The 23,331-nt window shown below is 36.8% G+C and overlaps 1 protein-coding gene across 3 annotated transcripts in view; it reads right to left on the reverse strand.

The window, feature by feature from the left end:
- The window catches only part of LOC127429352 (misshapen-like kinase 1), a 57,941-nt gene that overhangs the window by 27,644 nt on the left and 6,966 nt on the right, over positions 1-23,331 (reverse strand). For all 3 annotated transcript variants that reach the window (XM_051678346.1, XM_051678338.1, XM_051678355.1), the window contains exons 2-12: positions 18,121-18,186; positions 16,471-16,653; positions 16,153-16,263; positions 15,484-15,574; positions 12,285-12,415; positions 11,694-11,748; positions 8,927-9,005; positions 7,525-7,700; positions 6,059-6,128; positions 3,684-3,894; positions 626-736 (exon numbers count right to left, since the gene is read on the reverse strand). In XM_051678346.1, the coding sequence (XP_051534306.1) occupies positions 626-736; positions 3,684-3,894; positions 6,059-6,128; positions 7,525-7,700; positions 8,927-9,005; positions 11,694-11,748; positions 12,285-12,415; positions 15,484-15,574; positions 16,153-16,263; positions 16,471-16,653; positions 18,121-18,186 (1,284 nt within the window). The remainder of the gene's footprint in view (positions 1-625; positions 737-3,683; positions 3,895-6,058; positions 6,129-7,524; positions 7,701-8,926; positions 9,006-11,693; positions 11,749-12,284; positions 12,416-15,483; positions 15,575-16,152; positions 16,264-16,470; positions 16,654-18,120; positions 18,187-23,331) is intronic.

Genomic DNA, 23,331 nt, shown 5'->3' on the forward strand with positions numbered 1-23,331 from the left:
CTTTCTGTTTTTGTGGAAAACACAAGATGTTTGACAGAATGACAGTCTTAGTCAACATTTGCTTTTATTGCATGGAAAAAAGATGCAATGAAAGTGAATGGTGACTGAGGTTACATTCCACATAACATATCAATTTGTGTTTCCGGAAGTCAGTCAGTCATACAGGTTTGGAAGAACATGAAGGAGAGTAAATTATGACTGAATGTTTTAGGTGAACTATCCCTTTAAAATGGTGCACAGTGAGTGTTTACAATTGGCTCCTGTCACATTGAGGAATGTGTTGCATATCCGTGTGCTTTTCCAATAGTTTTAAGGAGAACACTGAAGGAAGTGTGTATTGTATGATAAAGGTCACTTTAAAGAGTGTGTCCTGTGGCATACTGTGCACTAATTCATGCTGATTGTTCTTTTGTGTTTGTCAGTTTAAACTGCATTGAATGTAGGCACGGCTCAGCTCACCTCACCCACCCCCCCCAACACACACACATTCAGAACTGCGTTTGAGAGCCTGCTGCCATGGCAACCACTCCACAGACATTCCAGGGCCAGAGCTTTGTCGAGTGGAACACCCACTCTCGGCTGCTATTGGCTGGACGGCTACCGTTTCACGGCTGTGATTGGTTACCTGCTCTCTTTCTGCCATCCTCCTGTCTTCCTCTCGCCTCATGTCATCGAGTCTCCGGTGAGGAGCTTTATCCTGTTGCTGCCGCACCATCTCCCTCTCCTTCCTCTGTTGCTGTGTGAGAGTGACAGAGAGTGAGTCACTTTAACATATTTGGCTGAAATGAGAGCCTTCCTGTTGCTAAAAATCATCTAGTGCTTTTGAGAGGGAAAATTAAGGGGGTGAGAACGAGGAACATTGCCAGAGAAGAGAGAAAGCACAGAGAGAGTGACTAAACCATTGGGCACAGTTATAGCGAGAGAGGGCGAGTATAGTGATATTGGTGACTCAGTGCACTGCGGTGTTGTATTTAGTATGTTAGCAGCTAGATTGTGCTGTGTGCTATTCAGCAGGTGGATATAACCCTGTAAATATACTATATAATGGCCCCAAAAAGAATTGACAATTTTGGACACTTAAGTCACACAAAAAGTCTTAATGTTATTACATTAGATACAAAATATCATTAGATCAGAGTTCCCGTTAAGAAATTTTGTTGCCGGCCAACGTGTATGGGAATGATCGAGTTTGCAGAACAAACTGGAAAAAATTTGGTCATCTCATTTCTGTTTATTTTGCACAATAAACATAATGGACTGTGCATAATAATGTGATATAGGCTAATAAATGACACAATCAAGTCAAATGAACAATAAACTTTTGTTCATTACAGCTGCTTTTTCATTAAAAAAAAAAAAAAAGCACACAAAAAAAGATGGAGTGAGCATCTAATAAAAAAAAAACATTCAACAATGGGGGCAAAACAAAACAACTAAACTGCAATTTGCCACATATCTTTTCATTTATAAATAAATATTAAAATAAAAATTGTTAGGTTGTGTCATATAATTTCTCACCTTGGATAATTTCCTTGGCTCTTTATTTTTATGACAATTTTTTTTCATAGCACAAAAGCGTTTTGCTACCAAAGTGAAGTCAAATGTGTCCAGTGTTTCTCTACAACTTGAGATTCACACAAGCCTGGTCTCCTCCTCTCCAGAAGACTGCAACGAGAAGCTTCTCACTGTGAGCACGTGAAAGTGAACGCAGGCTGCTTTTGTCAGTGTGCGGGATACAACATGCTGTAGTCGTGGATTAGGTTTTAAAGTTTGTGGGAGCAAAGAGCCGTTATCATTGGCATGACGTCACATTGTAAACTTGAGGCATCAACTAAAGGAGTTGCTGATGCTTCGCATTAATATTTTCACCAGACATTGTGTTCGACAATGTTTGAATCTGTCAGACATTAGGACATTTTAATGGTCAAAACCATTCATTACTAATTTGTTTTTATGATTATCCTCACTCAATTAAATTCTAACATCTACCAAGACAAACCGTGTTTTGTGTGTGTGTGTGTGTGTGTGTGTGTATTTACTAAGAGATAATTAAGAGCTGTGTTCTATAGCCCTCACCCCAAACAAGGCTGCACCCCACATGATTTCTATTTAATTTACTTAGTTGTGACTATTACACAGGCTTGACTTTGGGCCTTGAACACACTATCTCATTGTATAGAGTCAGATATGAATATAATGGCTTATGGTGCTTATTACATTTAATAAACACAATCCTTTGTGTTCTGGCTTGTTCTAATCTAATCAGCCATTGTGTCCCTCCACAGTCATCCAATGACAGTCACCTCTCAAACTAATTCAGTTAAAAGACTTTGTATGGCATAATGCATAATCCTCACTCGTTTACCCCTTTCCTCTCTGCCAAATCCACATGTACCTCTCTCACATTAAAATTCCACAAATACCTCAATACATTCACTTAAATGAAGAGAGACTTGTTCCAGATAAGAGAAAAATGTTGAGCTCTTAAACAAACATTGCTGTAAAACACCTGTCATGGGTTTTATTTACAACAATGTGGAACATTTTAGAATGCTTTCCTCATAAAATTTTTGGCCTCTTTTCTGGGGTGTTTTGAGTCTGACCAATGTTCAGTTAACATTTTATGGACCAGAGATCAAATCACACTTAACCCTCAGAGACCCAGTGTAGAAGAATTAATTTTTTGGTTTAAAGTAATTAAAACTACACATAACAATAGCTGGCAGTTGTAGCACAACAAATGTGCATATTAACTGTCACAGCCTGTTAAGGTCACACAAAAATGTCACGACTAGTTCACACAATTGCTAACACTTTTAGAGCAAATCTAGCAAGTATTTTACCTTTTATTTTTATACTTTTTCTAAGCCTATCAAATGCAATGCTAGGCATTATTGGTCAATTGTTTTCTATATTCACACAATGAAGCCTATTCAGTACATCATAAACTATTCTAAATGTTTTTCAGCTGTTTTCTGTGCTGTTCTGTACTCAGAGAAGAGTATTCTTTTTTTAATTATTATTTTAATTATACAAATATATCTTCAATATTAATAGTTCTCATTAGTTTTAAAGTCAGCTTTCTTAACTGGTCATTTATTTACTCTTACTTCTTGTAATAAATGATTTTTCATATACCTTTGTGTACTGTCTAAAAAAACAGTGGTGAAATTTCTCAACCCTAAATGCCCAGCTTTGCAATTTTGTAACATTTTTCCAAAATTCGCCCCAAAACAAAACATCCATAAAAATGATAATTTTTATAACAAGTGGTTTCCAAATAAAATTTTCAATATCAGTGCTTGGGTCTCTGAGGGTTAAAGAGACAATTCTGTCATCATTTACTAACCCATCTGTGGTTCCAAACCTGTATGACTTTCTTCAGTGGAACACAAAAAGAAATGTTTGGCAGTTTTTCTTTTTTTTTTTTTGTCTGAATTACTTTTCAATTTAATTGCATATTTGTTCATACAATGAAAGTGAATGGTGATTGAGGCTGTCATTCAGATTGACATATTCTTTTGGGTTCCCACAGAAGAAAGAAAGTCATCGGGGTTTGGAATGATGACAGAGTTTTCATTTTTGGCTAGTAAATTTATACCAATGGCTTTAATGACTAGCACTCTGCCCTTGACATTCCCTGTGAGAAAAGAGATCATGATCATGTACATGTGTATGTATACCTCCTCTAAGCGCCGCCTCTGTTCTTTCTGCTCCTCTATCCGTTTCTGTCGGTCATGCAGCAGCTGGCGTTTGTGCTCCTCAGGGTCTCTGCGTTGAGCGGCGAGCTGCACCTGCTGTCTCTTTAAGGCCTCAGAACGCTCCTTATTCTCCTGCTGCAGCCGCAGGAAATCCCTCCGCAAAGTCGACTCACCCGGAACATTCAAAATAGAGCTAAAGAGAAATGGAGGAGAGTCAGCTGGTACAGTACAAATGCGGTAGAATTGTGTCTAGATTCTGTGGTGTGCAAGAAGGATTTTTATTCCACTACCCTCTCAATTACATCAATGACATACATCAGCATTCCTACTGCCTTGTTCAAACAAACAAGTAGTCTGAACGCCATTGGTTGAGCCTGAAGTGAACAGAATATAAGACAATGTTTTGAAAGCTCCACAGAGTATACACTATATTTGGGAAGTATACATAAAAATGGCTTAAAGTTGTCTCTGCTGGTCAAGTTCCTGAAGCAAGTCTCATGTCTTTGATGTGGAGTCAAAGTCAAATCTTTCATCTATAAAACTAAAGTCAAAGTTAAGTCTCAAGTTTTTTTGTCTCAAGTTCAAGTCAGAACTCAAACTGTTTTTGGTAACAGTTTTCTTTATGCTGCAGGTTAGCTTTCTAAAAATTCTGTCCCAGGACAATTACCTCCATACATTATTAATAATAATAATAATAATAATAATAATAATAATAATAATAATAATGATGATGCCAAAAGGTGATCCATTTTTATTTGAATCAAAAGACTATGATTTTATCTTTAATACCCTACACCTTTGGCCAAACCAACAGAAAAAGACATTGTACAACTTTAGTCAAGTTATTGTATTTCTGCAAATTCCTACTGAATAGAAAATGTGTAGGCATTCTACTTTATTAAATGAATTGGTACTTATGGTACAGTAAACTGGGATTTGTTTACCACACCCCAAATTTACACACTGACGACTGTATTTATACCTACATTTAACATTGTTATTCTGATTTTCTACCATGCTTTATGCTGAAATTTCCACAGATGGGCAAACAGTTTTTTAAATAGATGTTACATGCTTGTCGACTGCTGTACTTGTCTGGCTGTTAAGGTTTTAAGCCTTGCAAATACACACACATTCATTAATTTAAAAAAAGACTGCATCCAAACATCTAAAAAGTGTTTGGTCATCTTGTAGAGCTATTGACTGATGTTCACAAATCTCAAGTCTCAAATGGAGTCTCAGTCAATTGTTTAAGTTGACTTTAGGAATAGTTCACCCAAAAATGAAAATTCTTATTATTCCCTTACCCTGATGCCATCCCAGATGTGTATGACTGTCTTTATTCAGCAGAACACAAATGAATATTTGTAGAAGATAGAGCTCTGTCAGGTCCTTATAATGGAAGTACATTGGTGCCAGCACTTTGATGGTCCAAAAGTCATATTTAGGCAGCAATAAGTAATCCACATAACTCCAGTCGATCAATGAATATCTTCTGAAGCAAATCGATATGTTTGTGTAAAAAATAAATAAATAATTCAAACATTATTAACTTTTAAAAAGCACACTTTTGTAAAGCAGCTGACACGAAGCGTGACGTAAGCGCGTTGGCGAGTTCACCCGAGAATTCGGAAGCAGCGCTAATTTACAACAGAAGAATGAACGTCACGCGAGAGTTCGGCCATTTCAAACTGCATCAGAGCCCTGGATGGAAGCGCCGATAAAAAAAAAAGTTTTAATTATTTACTTGTTTCTTACATAAACCTATCGATTTGCTTGAGAAGACATTCATTGATCGACTGGAGTCACATGGATTTTTTTATTGCTGCCTAAATGTGACTTTTGGACCGTCAAATTGCTGGCACCCATGTACTTCTATTATAAGGAACTGACTCTATCTCTAGCTCTATCTTCTACAAATCTTAATTTGTGTTCTGCTGAAATAGACAGTCATACACATCTGGGATGGCATCAGGTTAAGTAAATAATGAGAGAATTTTCATTTCTGGGTGAACTATTCCTTTAAGTCGAGTGCGACTTCAGTGAGTTTCAGATTAGAGATTCTCTGGTCTTTGCACATTAAACTGGAATAGGAGAAAGCATTTGAACAAATTACACACTTCACCTTCAAGGGTCAACAAACCACCCAACTTTGTTTATACATGCCTACAAAAATGCAACTTTGAAAAGATTATCAACTCAAATTTAAACTGCCATTCATACCATTTACTTCAGTAATAAGTTCAGTTATTTAACACAAAATTTCCATTATAATAATAATGCAATTTAAATCTACTGGAAAGGAACTTCTGTAGTGTTGTGTGGAGTTAATTACACGCAGATGCTGCTGTGTGTACCTGGACTCTCTCTCATCTCCTCTGTTCTCATCCTCTTCATCACTACCGCTGTACTCATACTCAGTCTCCTCTGAGAGAAATCAAGAGAAAATGAGAAAGAGAGAGAGGGGGCAGAAAAATAATGAGAAAGGCTTTCGGCATTAATACTGTATAATACGTGGCTTGACACTCTTTATGTAGAATGGAGCACTTTAGTCTAAATCATCTGCACTCTTCTTTAACTGATAATGTAAGCGCTCTAAAAAGACTGCTGCAGGCTGGATGCTTCCATTTTTAGCTGTTCCTCATCCTATTTATGCAGAAAGAAACATAATTCAAGCCCAGCTGTGCTGTTTAGTAACACTACTGGGCACAGATCCGATGAGTAACTGTAAGCGACATGAATGATGCATAAGTGATACTTTTGTGGTCCAAGTCAAAGATGAGCTCTGATTGGACAGGAATCTTAGTGACCTTACTGAACTAAGGCAAGTAAATAAACTATATTAAAAATTCTGGCTCCACACTTAAAGGTATAGTTCACCCAAAAATGAAAATTCTCTCATCATTTACTCACTCTCATGCCATCCCAGATGTATATGACTTTCTACTGCTGAACACAAATTAAGATTTTTAGAAGAATATCTCAGCTCTTTTGGTCCACAAAATGCAAGTGAATGTGTGTCAAAATTTTGAAGCTCCAGAAATGTCAGCATAAAAGTAATCCAAATGACTCCAGTGGTTAAATCCATATCTTCAGAAGTGATATGATAAGTGTGGGTGAGAAACAAATCAACATTTAAGTCCTTTTTTTACTATAAATTCTCCTCCCTGCCCAGAAGGTGGCATATGCAAAAATAAAACAAAAGAAGAATAATGTGAAAGTGAAAGTGGAGGTTTATAGTAAAAAAGGACTTAAATATTGATCCATTTCTCACCCACTCTTAACACTTCTGAAAATATGGATTTAACCACTGGAGTCGTATGGATTACTTTTATGCTCCCTTTATGTCCTTTTGGAGCTTCAAAATTTTGGTCACCATTCACTTGCATTGTGAGGACCAACAGGGCTAAAATATTCTTCTAGTATGTGTTCAGCAGAAGACAGAAAGTCAGACACATCTGTGATGGCAAGAGGGTGAGTAAATGATGAGAGAATTTTCCTTTTTGCGTGAACTATCCATTTAATACCACAGAGCTCCAGTATACAAGTAGACAGATACATTGAAATTCTAATGTTCAGGAGCCTCAACATCTGTCCTGACTCTGAAAACAAAACTGATTCAACTACTGGATTAATTATTCAACACTTTTAACAGAAAATGTGGAACAGAAAGATTGTGTCTGTGGCATCTATGATTGAAGCTGGAAAATAAAGCTTGAAACATGGGACCCTTGTTCTTGTATTTTGAGCACAGTCATTTGTAAAGATACAGTTCAACATGAAACAACACATCAGCACCGTGCATATACACAATTGTACATACCCTTTTCACCACGTTTCTTGCGTGTGCGGTCGATGTGATCTTTGAGCTGGATGCGGACCTGTCTCTCTGTGGGCTGATCTCTGATGAACGAGTGCTTCAGTAGCTGTTCTGTGGAAGGTCGACTCGGATATGACTTTACCAGACAGCCCTCGATGAAGTCTATAAACTTTTTGGACCTGAAAAACATAGTAAAACAAACAGGAAATTAATGTGGGTGCAAGTTCTACAAGAAAAATCTGATACCGTTTAGTTTGTTCCAGTAATCTGATTAGACAAGTGGAGTTTCAAGAGTGCTGATATTTAGTATAACAGCACTGGAACAATTTACTGTTTGTATCACTACATTTGCCTGTGTTCACATCGTTCCAGATAGAATGCCAATTTCTGCATTGCTCATTAACATGCAATAGTTGATCCTGCGTTGGCTTTGTTTTAAAGTATTTCCATTGGCGGACCAAAAATAGACAAAATAACTGGCCATATTGTCTCTACAATGTGTAAACTCAGTATTAACTTGTTTAGAGAACTGTTGTACAGTATTAAAACAATATCACTCTCACAATGTGCTGTTGTACTGTACTGAATGTGATATTGCTTAATTCTAGCTTAAAATTTAATGTTTTGAAAAAAAAAAAAAAAAAACAGCAGGTAATATCAAAAAGAATTACAAAAAAACAGTCTGTTTTAAACAAGAGGGAGAATGTCTTACACTTCATCACTAACAAGACACAATGCAGTAAAATGAAAAAATGGCTGCCTTTTTGAAACACAGCCCAACATATGCTCCATCTTTACTTCTATAACCAGCTGTTGAAGGGCCGGGCTTTCACCAGAGAGACCAAAATAACTCTTACTCTAAAACACAGCATGCCAGCATATCACAGCTGGGAAAAAACAAGCATAAGGGGGTTTACTGGTTCTAGCTGGTTTAGTAAGTCTCATAGCCTGGCCAAGTATTTAGTTGGTTGTCCAGCTGGTCTTTCAGCCTGACCAGCAGGCAAGTTCCAAAACCTAATCTAAAACCAGCAAAACAAAACAACCTAACCAGGCTGGGAGAACAGCTAACCCCCTTTTTTCAGCAGAGATAAGAACAACCACCACCAGAAAGAGAGAAGAAACTGTAAACGAGAAAAAGCGATAAAGCAAGCAAGCATTTCTTTATGCACTCTGATGAGCTATCTGTGCCAAGATGTAAGTGGGCGTGAGAGCCAACACTGACTCCTGTCTGAAAAACATCTATAAAATGAGACTATCACAGACGAGAAGCTGACAGCTATATGGATAGGTGTGATGATAGACGTATGCAATGTGTGTATATGTAGAGAGGAGAGGAAAAAGGGAGGGTAGAAACAAGGGAAATATAGCTTGATCTTAAAATAACTGCTGAACAGAGTGTCCTCACCATTTCTTGGACTTGAGTTTAGGAGGAGGGTTCCGTGGGATAAGGAACAAGGCTCGCATGGGATGCATGTCGCACAACGCTGAGAGAGAGAACAGAAATCAAACAAGCTGATACAAGTCTTTTGCACTCATATGCTTAATTATCAGACTAACTGACTCAAGAGGTGACAGCAATTCATGGCCGCAAGCAGAACAATGTCTGAGCCTGTGAAACACGCTGTCCGTGTGAGAGGGATAGTGTCTGTGAGGAAACATGACTAAGTGTGGTGCTGCATAAGTTACGACAATGGAGTATGGACCAACCTTTACCTCTGATTTTCTTATTCAGCTGTGTGCAAAAAAAAAAAATCTCAAAAGACAAAGTTGTTGTTTAAATTTATAATACATATCACGGCCACTGTCAGGGTCACAGTAATGAGGGGGGACCAACTAAGGTAGTCAATGGTACAGCCCGAGCATTGGGCCATTCATACAACCAAACAACTTTAAGCCCATTAATTACACGACAGCCCTGCTCTATATTATTATTAAAACTATGTCAAACATTGTTTACACATATCATGACCACAGCCCAAGTTTCCTTATATTAAAATTAATAGTTGATGGCTGTGAAAATGGAAAAAATGAAAATTCTGCCATAATTTACTCACCCTCATGTCGTTCCAAACCTAACTTTCTTTTTTATGTGGCACACAAAAGGAGATGTTTTAAAAGGAGAATATCATGTTCCGTCTTTTCAGTACAAAGGTGGTTGATAGTGACTCCCTTTAAAGCTTAAAAAAGCACCCAAAATTATCATAAAAGTAGTTCACGCTGCTTGTGCTTCACATTCCAAGACTTCTGAAGACATTCGATAAGTTTTGGTGAGAAACAACCCGAAGTCTTTTTCAGAGACAAATCTAGATGCCCATCATATGGGTTTGGAATGACATGAGGGTGAGATAAATTATAACATTTTTGGGGGAACTATTTCTTTAAATGAGGATTAAACTGTTTTATATCCTATCCTAATATCCTTCGATTTGTAGTGGCACATCTGATCTGTGGGAAATATGCTGTGCACAAATTATTATGTATCTATAACTAATTTAATTTAACTAAAATTGTAAGTATAATAGTACAAACTCAAATTTATTCAGCCCCTTTTGATTGTTCCCTTAAAAACACAAGCTGTACTGCAACTGTACTCTAGTGAGTCTGACAATATTAGCACAAGAAATCAGTCATTATTTAGAGAGAGATTTTTTTTTTTTCATATTAAAAGGAATATTCCAGGTTCAATACAAGTTAAGCTCAATCGACAGCATTTGTGGCATAATAGTGATTGCCACAAACATTTATTTAGACTTTCCCCTCCTTTCCCTTAAAAAAGGCGAAAATCTGGGTTACAGTGAGGCACTTACAATGGGGCCAATCCGTAAATGTTAAAATTAGGGCTCAGTTGATTATATATTTTTTTTAATCTCGATTAATCGAGAGAATTGATTTTGGAAATGCTGAAATTTGACACCATATATACTTATTTTCCTGTCAAAATGCATTTATTTCCATTTTAGAAAAAACAAAAAACAAAAAAATGTAACAATATAATGCTTTATTAACATTTTCCAAACAAAACCTTCCACAACATGAAGATAAAAATGCACTAAAATATCACCAATTCAAGTAACATTAAACATTTCCCAAAGTCTAATTGGGAGGTTGACTAACTGAAAGAATTAGTGCCCATATCTTGAGTATTCATTCATATTTTCATTCATCTCATATTTCTATATTCATAATTTTACATTTAAAATATTCATCTCATAACATTATGTATTTGCAACTGCTGTGTAAATGCATTTATTCCTGCTCTGTGAAAATACATCTAACTGTCACTTCAGATGCAGCTTCTGTGCCACCATTGCTGTGTAAAGATGGCTTTAGTCCCCATAGGTTTAGTATTCATTCCAACAGGCATTAAATCTCTTAAACTCTCATACTCCATAATATTAATCTGCCGGTAGACTGTGGCTATCCCGCTTTCCTACAGCAATCCTGAAGCAACGTTCATGATTCACGTCAGAGTGTCAATGCCAGTGTCCAGCGCCGGTTTGAACTCCACAGGAAAAGCGGAGTGATAGTTAAGACTTGCCGTGCTTCAGTGACAATTAAAATGTGCTGAAAAGTCCCATCTGGGCTTGTTATGTACATCAAATAATAGTACTAAGAGGTCCTTTCTCCATCATTTATCCCTGATAGGGATGCGCTGTTGTGGTGTGCGTGTCAGTGTAATGACTCCAGGCTGACAATATTACAAAGGTTCTGCCCTCCCAACAAGTGTTTATGCTGTATTAACGGTAAAAGCGCTAATTGCGATTAAGAAAATTTAGCGTGTTAAATTTTTTACATTAATCGCATGAGATTAACGTGTTAATTCTGACAGCTCTAGTTAAAATACTCACTATTTCAAAAGTATAGCCACAAAACATAATGTGCTAACATGATTTTAGTGTGATAAAATCTCTTACTAACCTTTTCTGTGTAAAGTTATAGCCAATTTTAAAATTTTGTTGTCATGATAATATCACTTTTTTTTTTTTTTTTTTTTTTTTTAAAGAAATGGACGGATGAGTTGAAATTATTTTTTGTGGTAGTCAACATTATTTTACTTGAACTTAACTTGTAATGAACTCGGAATATTCCTTTAAGGCTTGCATCTACACTGTAATGCAAGGCTGTATCTGTAGACACACAGTTTATGTATCATGTATATAACTGTAACTTACGAGGTGCTCCTTCAGCCATCTCTATAGCGGTGATGCCTAGAGACCAGATATCACTCTGTTGTGAAATAAAAGATCATCATTCAATTCATTCAAAGTCATAGGTGCTAACTGATGTGATATACTAAAAGATACACAGAGTATGTGAAGTAAACTAAAACACACACGATGAATACTTAAAGGTACAGTGTTTGTTCAATATGTCAGTGTTCCTATCACCATGGATTTAGCATCTTACCAGATGTCTCTGTAGCAATAACATTTTCACAGACATATCCGTGACCCAAGATTTATTTATTCAGCAACAAAAAGTGTCAGATAATAGGAGAGTTACTGAGATAAAGTGAGTAGTATTAAGCTGATGTCAATATGGCAGCCATGACGGGTGTGTGGGGGTCTCTTATGAGAGTCTTCGCCTCATGGGAGTGTATATGATTTGATACATATGTCAAAAGTACTATTATTTTCTTTAGAAGTAAAATTTTTTGAGTGGAAAAATTTGCTTAGTGTACCTTTACTACTACAAGTACTACTAAATGTTAACAGTAAGTACTAACACTACCTCACACATTCATAGACAGAAGCTCATTTTACCCTGTAATCATAGGTGGAGTCTGGATTCTCATCACATGCAATGACCTCTGGAGCCATCCAGTATGGAGTGCCAATGAAAGTGTTCCTTCTGCCCACTGTACGATCCAACTGTGCGCTCACCCCAAAATCCACTGCAGAGAGAGAGAGAGAGAGAGAGAGACTTCATTTTTCAGGTCTCTTTTTATTCAATAAAACTTCTATAAAAAAACAAAACATTTGTCCACAAACCCACAAAAAAGTATTATACAGAAAACATTTGCAATACAAAACATTCAAACTCACAGGCAGTCCCAGACGAAATCTGCATGACAAAAATCTTCAGATTTCCACAGAATTGCAACATATGTCATTCATATACAATTGAAGTCAGAAGCTTACATACACCTTAGCCAAATACATTTAAACTCAGTTTTTCACAATTCCTGACATTTAATCATAGAAAACATTCCCTGTCTTAGGTCAGTTAGGATCACTACTTTAAGAATGTGAAATGTCAGAATAATAGTAGAGAGAATGATTTATTTCAGCTTTTATTTCTTTCATCACATACCCAGTGGGTCAGAAGTTTACATACACTTTGTTAGTATTTGGTAGCATTGCCTTTAAATTGTGTAACTTGGGTCAGAGGTTGTGGGTAGCCTTCCACAAGCTTCTCACAATAAGTTGCTGGAATTTTGACCCATTCCTCCAGACAGAACTGGTGTAACGGAGTCAGGTTTGTAGGCCTCCTTGCTTGCACACACTTTCAGTTCTGCCCACAAATTTTCTATTGGATTGAGGTCAGGGCTTTGTGATGGCCACTCCAATACCTTAACTTTGTTGTCCTTAAGCCATTTTGCCATAACTTTGAAGGTATGCTTGGGGTCACTGTCCATTTGGAAGACCTATTTGTGACCGAGATTTAACTTCCTGGCTGATGTCTTGAGATGTTGCTTCAATATATCCACATAATTTTCCTTCCTCATGATGCCATCTATTTTGTGAAGTGCACAGTCCCTCCTGCAAACCCCACGCTTCACGGTTGGGATGGTGTTCTCCGGCTTGCAAGCCTCACCCTTTTTCCTCCAAAAATAACGATGGTGATTATGGCCAAACAGTTCAATTTTTGTTTCATCAGACGAGAGGATGAAAAGATCTTTGTCCCCATGTGCAATTGCAAACAGTAGTCTGGCTTTTTATGGCAGTTTTGTAGCAGTGGCTACTTCCTAGCTGAGCAGCCTCTCAGGTTATGTCGATATAGGACTCGTTTTACTGTGGATATAGATACTTGTCTACCTGTTTCCTCCAGCATCTTCACAAGGTCCTTTGCTGTTGTTCTGGGATTGATTTGCACTTTTGGCACCAAACTATGTTCATCTCGAAGAGACAGAATGCATCTCCTTCCTGAGCGGTATGATGGCTGCATGGACCCATGGTGTTTATACTTGCATACTACTGTTTGTACAGATGAACAATGATACCTTCAGGCATTTGGAAACTGCTCCCAAGTATGAACCAGACTTGTGGAGGTCCACAGTGTTTTTTCTGAGGTCTTGGTGATTTCTTTTGATTTTCCCATGATGTCAAGCAAAGAGGCACTGAGTTTGAAAGTAGGCCTTAAAATACATCCACAGGTACACCACCAATTGACTCCAATTAGCCAATTAGCCTAACAGAAGCTAATTGGCTAATTGCCTACAGGTTTGACATAATTTTCTGGAATTTTCCAAGCTGTGTAAAGGCACAGTTAACAGTGTATGTAAACTTCTGACCCACTGGAATTGTGATATAGTCAATTAAAGTGAAACAATCTGCCTGTAAACAATTGTTGGAAAAATTACTCATGTCATGCACAAAGTAGATGTTCTAAACCACTTTCCAAAACTATAGTTTGCTAATATGAAATCTGTGGATTGGTTAAATTAGTTTTAATGACTTCAACCTAAGTGTATGTAAACTTCTAACTTCAACTGTAAGGTCTACACACATTCCACACCCCTTGCATATTTGTTTATTAAATATTTTGGCTAATTTAATGATGCTTCTGGCTACCAATAAGAGCGCTGTACTCTTAGCTCCATTTAATATATTTTACTATGTTTAAATCCCCTCTGCAGAATTCCACAGGTTTGCCCTCAAAATCACATAAAAAATGCAAAAACATTTAGCAGATTCCATCTCTGTCTGCTCAAAGGGTACACATACAAATTTATTGACTCCCAAACACAGAGAAAGAGAGAGCGACATGTGTTTGTAATATTATAAACAACTCTGCATACAAATGGTCTTTTGAAACCTGTTGTGCAGCTCTGATGTTTATAAACACCCATCCAAATTCCTTCCTTCTCACACACCCACAGACACACACACACACACACACACACACACACACTTTTTAACTTCCGCGATACACTCTCCCTCAGGTTGTGGTTTGTGAAGATATCTGTCAAGGTGTCAGGCCTATATTAATGAGCCTTGGTGCTTTGCTCTAGCTGTTCAAAAATTATGTTCTCTAATCAGACGGGATATAGACTAGAAAACACACACACACATAGCATACACACAAAAATAGCAATCAAATACCACAGTATCAGACAGAGCAAATACAAAGTGAAACTATTACAAGCATGGTTTCCATCTAAATGTTTCACATTTGTAAGCGGCATTTCTAAAAATTAGACTAAAGAAAATATGAATCGTTGCAGGTTTCCATCCACTATGTCATGTGCATTATCTTGAGGGATCCCACATTGTCTTGACGGAGCAGCTGAATAACCTCCTTTCTTCTGGAAGAGTATTATTTGCAGGATTGGGGCAATTTTACCTAATTTTATTGAATGCTGCCAGGAAATGCCACAGAATAACTGTAATATCTAATATAATGAGGGCTAAAATGGATGCGATGCCCATACTCCGCATACCAAAACTGTTCTTGTGGATTGTGAGGACCCACTTCAAAGACCAGCTGTGGGTTAAACTTCCAAATGCCAAGGGCATTTTAACTTATGCAAAACTCTACAAAATCCACCTCCTAGCGCATTAAACTTTATACGAATTTGAGAGTTTATTCGCATATCAAGAGTTTCCATTCAGGATTTCTTATGCGCAATTTGAAAATGTGCATAAAAATTGTTGTATGGAAACCCAGCTACAGACTTAAACCCATAAAACAAAGCTAAAAATGTATTTAAAAAAAAACAAAAAACACTCGCCCACTCACCGAGTTTCACCTCTGCATTCTCTGTAAGCAGTACGTTCTGACCCTTGATGTCTCTGTGGATCACTTTATGAGTATGGAGGTGAGACAGACCCTGAGAGAACAAGGGGCAGAGAGATTGTTTAAATTTACATATAATTATGTATAAAAGACACAAGTTGATGTGTACATGTACTGTATGCCTAAAGTGTTTCAGAATTGTGCTTCAAAATTAAATGTGTTTTAGAAGTTAATTTTGTGATTCCAGAAGTTTCAAGAATGATGATTCATAAAAACACAGTTTTTAGATTTCTTATAGCAAGTTAGATTGATATTATAGCTGATTAACCTATTTTAAATAACCAAGTAATCTTAAGGACCCCTTGACGATGATGATATGAACACTCTAATGCATCACCCTCACAATGGTACGTGAATTGTGCAAAGTGATTTCACTTAATACATCTTGTGCCTTGACGTTAATGATATAAAAATAACATTTTGAAAGAACTGTACAGTGGAGCACTAACTGGGAGCAAATTTGGAGCAAGGAATGAGTAACGGAAAACAAAGTGGAATTGGAGCGGAGTGATTACAGAGTGCTTTGAGCAGGGAGGGGAAAATGCTGCCGCTCTATTCCACTCACATACTCGGTGTACAGCTGTTTTTATAAGTTTGTAATGTGTGTCTCACTCTCAGTATCTCTCTGCAGATATATGCAATCCAGTCTTCTTTCAATGAATTTCCTTTTGTGTTCTTCACCAAGTCTGTTACTGAGCCGGCACCACAAAACTCCATCACCAACTACACACAAGCACACACACAATGAGAAGAGTACATTTCTGAAACAGCATGATGATAAAGCACCTTTTATTTTTTACCAAAATAACAGTTTCTCATGACCTTTTAAATGTCAAATTGTCATGCTAATTTATTTTCTGTTAATAACAATTGATTGTATTGTAAATGCATGAGTTTTCTCTGCAGGTTATGATGGGATCATGCACAGACCCAGAGCTGGTCGTCGTGTCCTGGTGGACTCTTCTTCACGAAGGCTCCGTAATAGGTGGCAATGTTTCTATGGTGACTGTACTTCTTCAGCATGTTAATCTCGGCTTTAATCTCCTCCTCCTCTTCTTCAGTCACATCCATGACCTTTATGGCAGCCAGCTGACCTGTCTTTACGTGACGACCCTGAGAGAGAGAATTTCAATTACAAGTAGCATAAATTAATATGTTACATTTGTTAATAGTCCTTATTCAGAGTAAAATCCATATTAAATATGATGCTAATAAAAACAAGACTGTGAGGAATTAAAGTATGATGAAGTTAAGCTGACGAAAAAACAACGAATACTGATGAAAATCTTTCCAAAAACTTTCCAGCTGAGAAAAAGTTTTGTTGTACAAAACAGTACAACAGTTGTAATCTCTCACAGCCAGTTTTCATTCACATCAAATTACCCTTGCAAAAAATCTACTTTTGCTGTACCATGGTACAAAAATGGTATTAGATGATAATACCATGGTACTTTGATATATACCATGGTACTGATGATCACCATATTCATGGACATTTACATGGTACATCAAGGTCCAAGGTACTTCAAAGAACACCATGGAATAACCATGGTACTTTTTTGTTAGTGTAAGTATGATGTCTATGATGTAGAAAGGTCTATTGCATGCCTTATTCTGATACTATACTGATCATTAGACACATTTTTCCACACTGGTCTTGGCCTATAACCTATATATAGAAGCCTATAAACTACATATTCATCACAAAACTAAAGATAAGCTGTATAAACTACACATGAGCTCCACACTACGACGTATAAACCTATAATCTAATCATCACACACAAAAAAACTTTAATAAACCCCACACACATTATACACCAGTATGTAATCTATATCCTCACTACCGCCTATCAACTACACATTTTCCAAACAATACAGCCTGAAGTATAAAATTACACACTTGACAACCTTTAAAGAATGCTCATGGCATTCACTGCAGTAATTACAGATGAGCCTGCAAGTATAATGACTTATTACACACAACAAGTCTAAGAAAGCCATGTGGTTTCTTAAACTGTGAAATTCTTCTGTACTCATTCTGTACAGTTTAAGTACAGCATCAATCCTCTCTCACTCCAAGTTATCTCCCCTCAATCGTTCATTCTATCATCCTTCCGGTCGAGACTTCTTTATGTCAACAGTGTGTGTATTATTGGCAGGTCAGTGCACAGCTGCAGTGATCTGAGGGACCCCATGTGTTATTGCACCTTGCTGAGAGCACAATAACATTCTCACACGTGACATGCTATACTCCATCTAAAACTATTTTGAACAGCATTTTGCTAATTCTTTGATATGTATGCATCTTTTATGCCCACATATTTACCATTTGTACTTTTAAAAAATGTATGTATTTGTGACAGCAAGACCATTTAAAATAAACCATTTTAAATGTATCCCCAAACAACGGCACAAACACTCAGGATATCTAACTGGTTTCTTCTGTTAACACTTAACACACATTGAGTTTTCTTTAGCATTCAATGAGTCATCTATTATTGCATAGTAACAACAATCTAGTATTTACCCCCAGCAAAATATTGGCAACCCTCTTTCTCCCACCCTCCATCTCTCTCACCTTGTACACCTGTCCGTAGGTGCCATTGCCCACGACTTCCACCAGTTCAAAGATTCCTGCTGGATCCTGTCAGAGAGAAAAAAAATATATATTGTAGCAAAAACGTAAATACAATCAGAGTTTGATTCAATTTAGAGCTAATTTAGCTTGATGCCAAAAAAACAACAAACATCTTTGAGGCTTATCGTTTCTATCAGGGGAAAGCTGACATTGTTCTTTTAAAAAAACAAAAAACAGACAGAGCTGAAAGCTAAATCTTCACTCTCCTGCTCTGTTCCAAAACCTAGTGAGCTGTCAACAAAGACAGCATTTTAAGGCATGTTTCAGATTTAACGTTTCAAAATGTTGGTAATTTAATTATGGTACCTCATAAGAGACCTCATTTTGTGTAAATAATAAGGCAGCATTGCATGTAACCTTCATGATGGTTGCGACAAGCTCTATGACAAAAATAAATCCAATCCAAATTAACAGTATAATCGAGAACACTTTGTTATCAAAGATGGATCTGGAAAGGAAACATCTCATTTCCTAAAAACAAGCTTATTTTAGAGACTCAGGATTATATAAATGACTCTCTGCAGGCTCAGAGGAGCAATGACAGAACCATTAACTGCTCAGTTATTGAGCACAAGACAAAGCATCATGTTTTTACAAACACAATGGTTTAAAAAGAGAATTAATGCCACAGGGTTGTGTGTTAAACAGATCCATTACGCAACTCTCATGAAGCTTTATGTGCCTCTTACGTGTGGCTTCAACTGGGGAGTACAGCCAAACACAAGAATGAGAAGAGCTTTAAAAACAGCCAGCGCAGCTCTCATACACACACACACACACACACACACTTTGATTCAATATGGCCTCGGTACAGCTCTGTGGGTGGACAGGGCTAACGTTCTTCCTCGCTTACACACACACCACAATCATCTCTCTCATCTGCCTCCAATAACTGCAATCTTTTTCTCTCTCACTCTCTTCATCTCATCTTTTCTCTCTCTCAGAGATCTGGAGTGCTGAGCTGTAAGAGAGCAACACGCTTTCATGTGAAACCGAACGCAAATGAGAACAAACACAAACTCACAGTATTAAAAATTAGACCTTATACCACAAAATAACATGTTATATAAAACATATGACCTCATAATATCCAAACTAAGTATACAATAATAATAAAAGGATAATACAATTGACAAGATTGCAGTGGTCAAAGACAGACACTCAGTCTACAGCAGTAGTTCAGGACTTTACATTGATTGAACATCAAGTGGCAACCCAACATAGTACTAAAATTGCTTATTGTAAAAAAGCTAACAAAAAAGTCTTTAAAATTCATATTTATTTGAAATTGCATAGTTTTGTTCATGTTTTTTTAGGATAAGGGCTTGTCAGACAACCTGTCCATGTTGACATCTGCTTCTACAAAGTGAGCACCAAAATACTGTAGAGTTTGGATATTATTTTCACTTCCCTTTTAAAAGTTGATATGCCCATTTATTTTGCTATCTTAACTATACATGATTTTATAGTTAGTTGACAGGTGAATAGGGAAATGAACAAATGAGCAAAAGATTAAGTTGATAAACCGATATTAAGGCTGTGCCTAAAGACAAAAGGACGACAAATTGGGAAAGGATGAGTCACACATAATGACAAAAAGAATCAAGGTAATAAGAATATAAACATATAGAAAAAGAAAGGCAGAGGAGGCAGAACATTTGTTCAAAAGGTTTCCCACTGCTTTTTCAGAGATTGTGAAACAGAGAAGAGGAAAGATGGAGAACAGAGGTATGGAGCAGCACCAGCAAGCTTCAAAATTAAAAACAAAGGTTATAACTTTAAAACAAGTCAGTGTTATGTCATACAGGTATAATGAGGGATAAAAACTGCCTCAATATTCATTTACTGAAAAATCCCACTTTAAGCATATTTAAACATATAGATCCATCAACAAATTTAGAAATATCTTGATATTAGAATTTTTTTTTTATTAATGTTTAAACTGTTAACAGAGAAATGTAACTAGAAAGTCTACTAATCACATCTCGCTTTTAAATTCAAAACTAAATTCAAAACTAAAATTCCAAAACAGTCTCGCATTTAAATGGATAGTTTACCCAAAAATTTAAATTCTCTCATAATTTACTCACCCATATGCCATCCCAGATGTGTATGACTTACTTTCTTCTGCTGAACACAAAGATTTTTAGAATAAAATCTCATCTTTGTAGCTCCATACAATGCAAGTGAATGGTGACCAGACCTTTGAAGCTCCAAAAATCACATAAAGGAAACATGAAAGTAATCCATTTGACTCCAGTGGTTAAATCCATATCTTCAAAGCGATATGATAGATGTGGGTGAGAAACAGATCAAAATGTAAGTCCTTTTTTTACTCTAAATCTCCACTTTCACTTTCAGATATTAAAAGTGAAACTAATAAAGGCACCACATGTGTCTTTCAGATATAAAAGTGAAAGTGGAGATTTAGAATAAAAAAAGGACTTAAATTTTTATCCGTTTCTCACCCACATCTATCATATCGCTTCTAAAAAACATAGATTTGGATTTATAAAGTCATATGGATTACTTTTATGTGGCCTTTATGTGATCTTTGGAGCTTCAAAAGTTCTGGTCACCATTCACTTGTATTGTATGGACCTATAGAGCTGAAATATTCTTCTAAAAATCCTCATTGTATTCTGCTATAGAAAGAAATTCATACACATCTGGGACAGCATGAGGGTGAGTAAATGAGAAAATTTTCATTTTGGGTGAACCATCCATTTAAATTTAAATGATTATTCACTTACGATACAATGTAAATTATTTGCAAATTGTGGAACCTAGCCTTTCATTAATAATGATATATGGAATAATCGGTTAAGAGCTATTGATTAATCGTTGCAATAATCGCTGAATAGTCGAATAATCGTTCTAATAATCGTTAGATTAATCGATTATCAAAATAATCATGTAAGTTACAGTGCAAGTTTTAATATCTACAACAAAAAAGCATGGTTGTGTCACTTACACAGCGATGTTGTTGATTAATAACACAAGCTGCGTTTAAATGCGCAATCTCCTAATCATGTCACAGGTAATAGAGTCATCTAGTGTCCCACTGTCAGTAGATGAACACCCGTGCCAGTGCCTGAATTCGTGTTCACGATATACTAATTCACGACAGAGGGAGCTTGGAAGTGAGATCAGACCCTCTCTTTCTCTTATATGCATTTTAAGAATTGCAGCTATCAAACTGCAGGTATACATGATTATGTAAGACATGTTCATAATGTTTATAATAATAGTTTTATTGTTATCATATGTTATAAAACTACAAGTGCACTGTTGAGTTCTTACAGCTAGACTACACACCCCAAAAAGACAACATAAGGCATCTTGACATATGACCTGCACTTACATAAGCCATTAGACACAAAAGTAATGTTCATCAGAGTCAGCCTACCGTTATCATTATTTAAACAAGACTAGATCAAGTTGCATCATTAACCTGTAACCTCAAATACAACTACCATTAAACAGTGATAAATATTTGGTCCTTGACAATTTATCACCGCAAACATCTGGTTTCTCTCACAGCTGCACTTCAGTTGGTTTATTTGACAGCTGGAAGTTTGATCAGCAGGACGATTTTGACAAGCTTCTGCTACATTTCTATGGTCTAACAGAATGTGCTAGTCATATCCAATCATGCATAGCCATTAGTTTGTATTTGAAGTAGTTTGGTTTATAACTTCCATTACAGTCTCTTTATTGTTTGATAGTTTGGTTTCTGTTATGACATCATTAGCTTATCACCTCATTTACATAAGCATTCTGACCTTTAGATGATTGCTATTATGCATCAGACATATTTAATTGTATGGTTTCACAAAACAGATGGATTCAGACACTTGCCTGTCACCTTTTTTTAAGCTAGATTTGATGCTCTGGCAAGTCTAAGCCTGGTGTTATTTAAAGTGCTTCTTACAAGAATTGAAACTAAGATGGCCACAGGTGAAATGTAGAGCAAGGCGGTTGTTTTAGGTTAAAAGACTAATGTAAAAAGGTAATGTACGGTTCTAGCTAGAGGGCCAAATGTAAGGAAGAGACTTCTGATCTTCTGAATGTGTTTTGCTCCCCTAACTGTGCATACAAGAATGTGTGTGTGAGAGACAGAGACATATATTCGTGATTGTGTGTATTCAGCATGTGGGTGTTATATAGGACAGCTATCAAACAATGAGCTAAAGTGAATCATCGAGCTCACAGTGCTCTTTCACTCTCTAGGGGCAATTTTACACAGCACACCCTGCAGAGCCGTGCCCAGTAACTCACTAAAACCAACACAAGTGAAAGAGAGTTACAGACAAAGCTGTACATTCCTGTCTTATTTACAGCTGACTGACAACACCAGTGTCTCCCACATAATAGCATAAAAGAATAGTTCACTCAAAAAGGAAAATTTGTTTACTCAACCTCATTTAATTCAAAAAACGTGTATGATTTTCTTTCTTCCATGGAACACCAAAGCTGAAATTATGAAGAATATCCTGGGCCACTGTTTTCCATTTAATGAGAGTGAATGGGGACTGGAAATGTTAAGCATCAAAACTACTACAAAACAGCACCATAAAAGTGGCCCAAAGTGCTCATGCGCTCTAATCCAAGTTTTCTGAAGCTGTTTAATAGCTTTGTGTAAAAAATAGACTAAAAGCCCTAAAATTAAGTCAAAAAGTGAACATTTTATGTTCCATGGTAGAAAGAAAGGCATATAGGTTTGGAACAGCATGAGAGTGAGTAAATAATTAGGGATGTCCCAATAAAAAAAATTTTTGGACAATGATTATGAGTACCGATACTTAATTTTTGGTACTCGCCGATACAGAGTCCGATACTTTTTTCTAAACTCCATATCAATAGTTTATTTCACTTTTATCATCAAAATGGTGTTTAAATAAATGAATTAATTAAAACTTTAATCAAATGAAAATACTGACTCCAGTCAGGCTTCCTAAGCAACCAATTGGCCCTGTTGCTAGGGTGGGTAGAGTCACGTTGGGGTATCCTCCTCGTGGTCGCTATAATGTGGTTCTCGCTCTCGGTGGGGCATGTGGCGAGTTGTGCGTGGATGCCGCGGAGAATAGTGTGAGCCTCCACACGTGCTCGGTCTCCGTGGTAACGTGCTCAACAAGCCGCGTGATAAGA

This window comes from Myxocyprinus asiaticus, chromosome 3 (assembly GCF_019703515.2).
Source record: "Myxocyprinus asiaticus isolate MX2 ecotype Aquarium Trade chromosome 3, UBuf_Myxa_2, whole genome shotgun sequence".
Lineage (NCBI taxonomy): Eukaryota > Metazoa > Chordata > Actinopteri > Cypriniformes > Catostomidae > Myxocyprinus > Myxocyprinus asiaticus.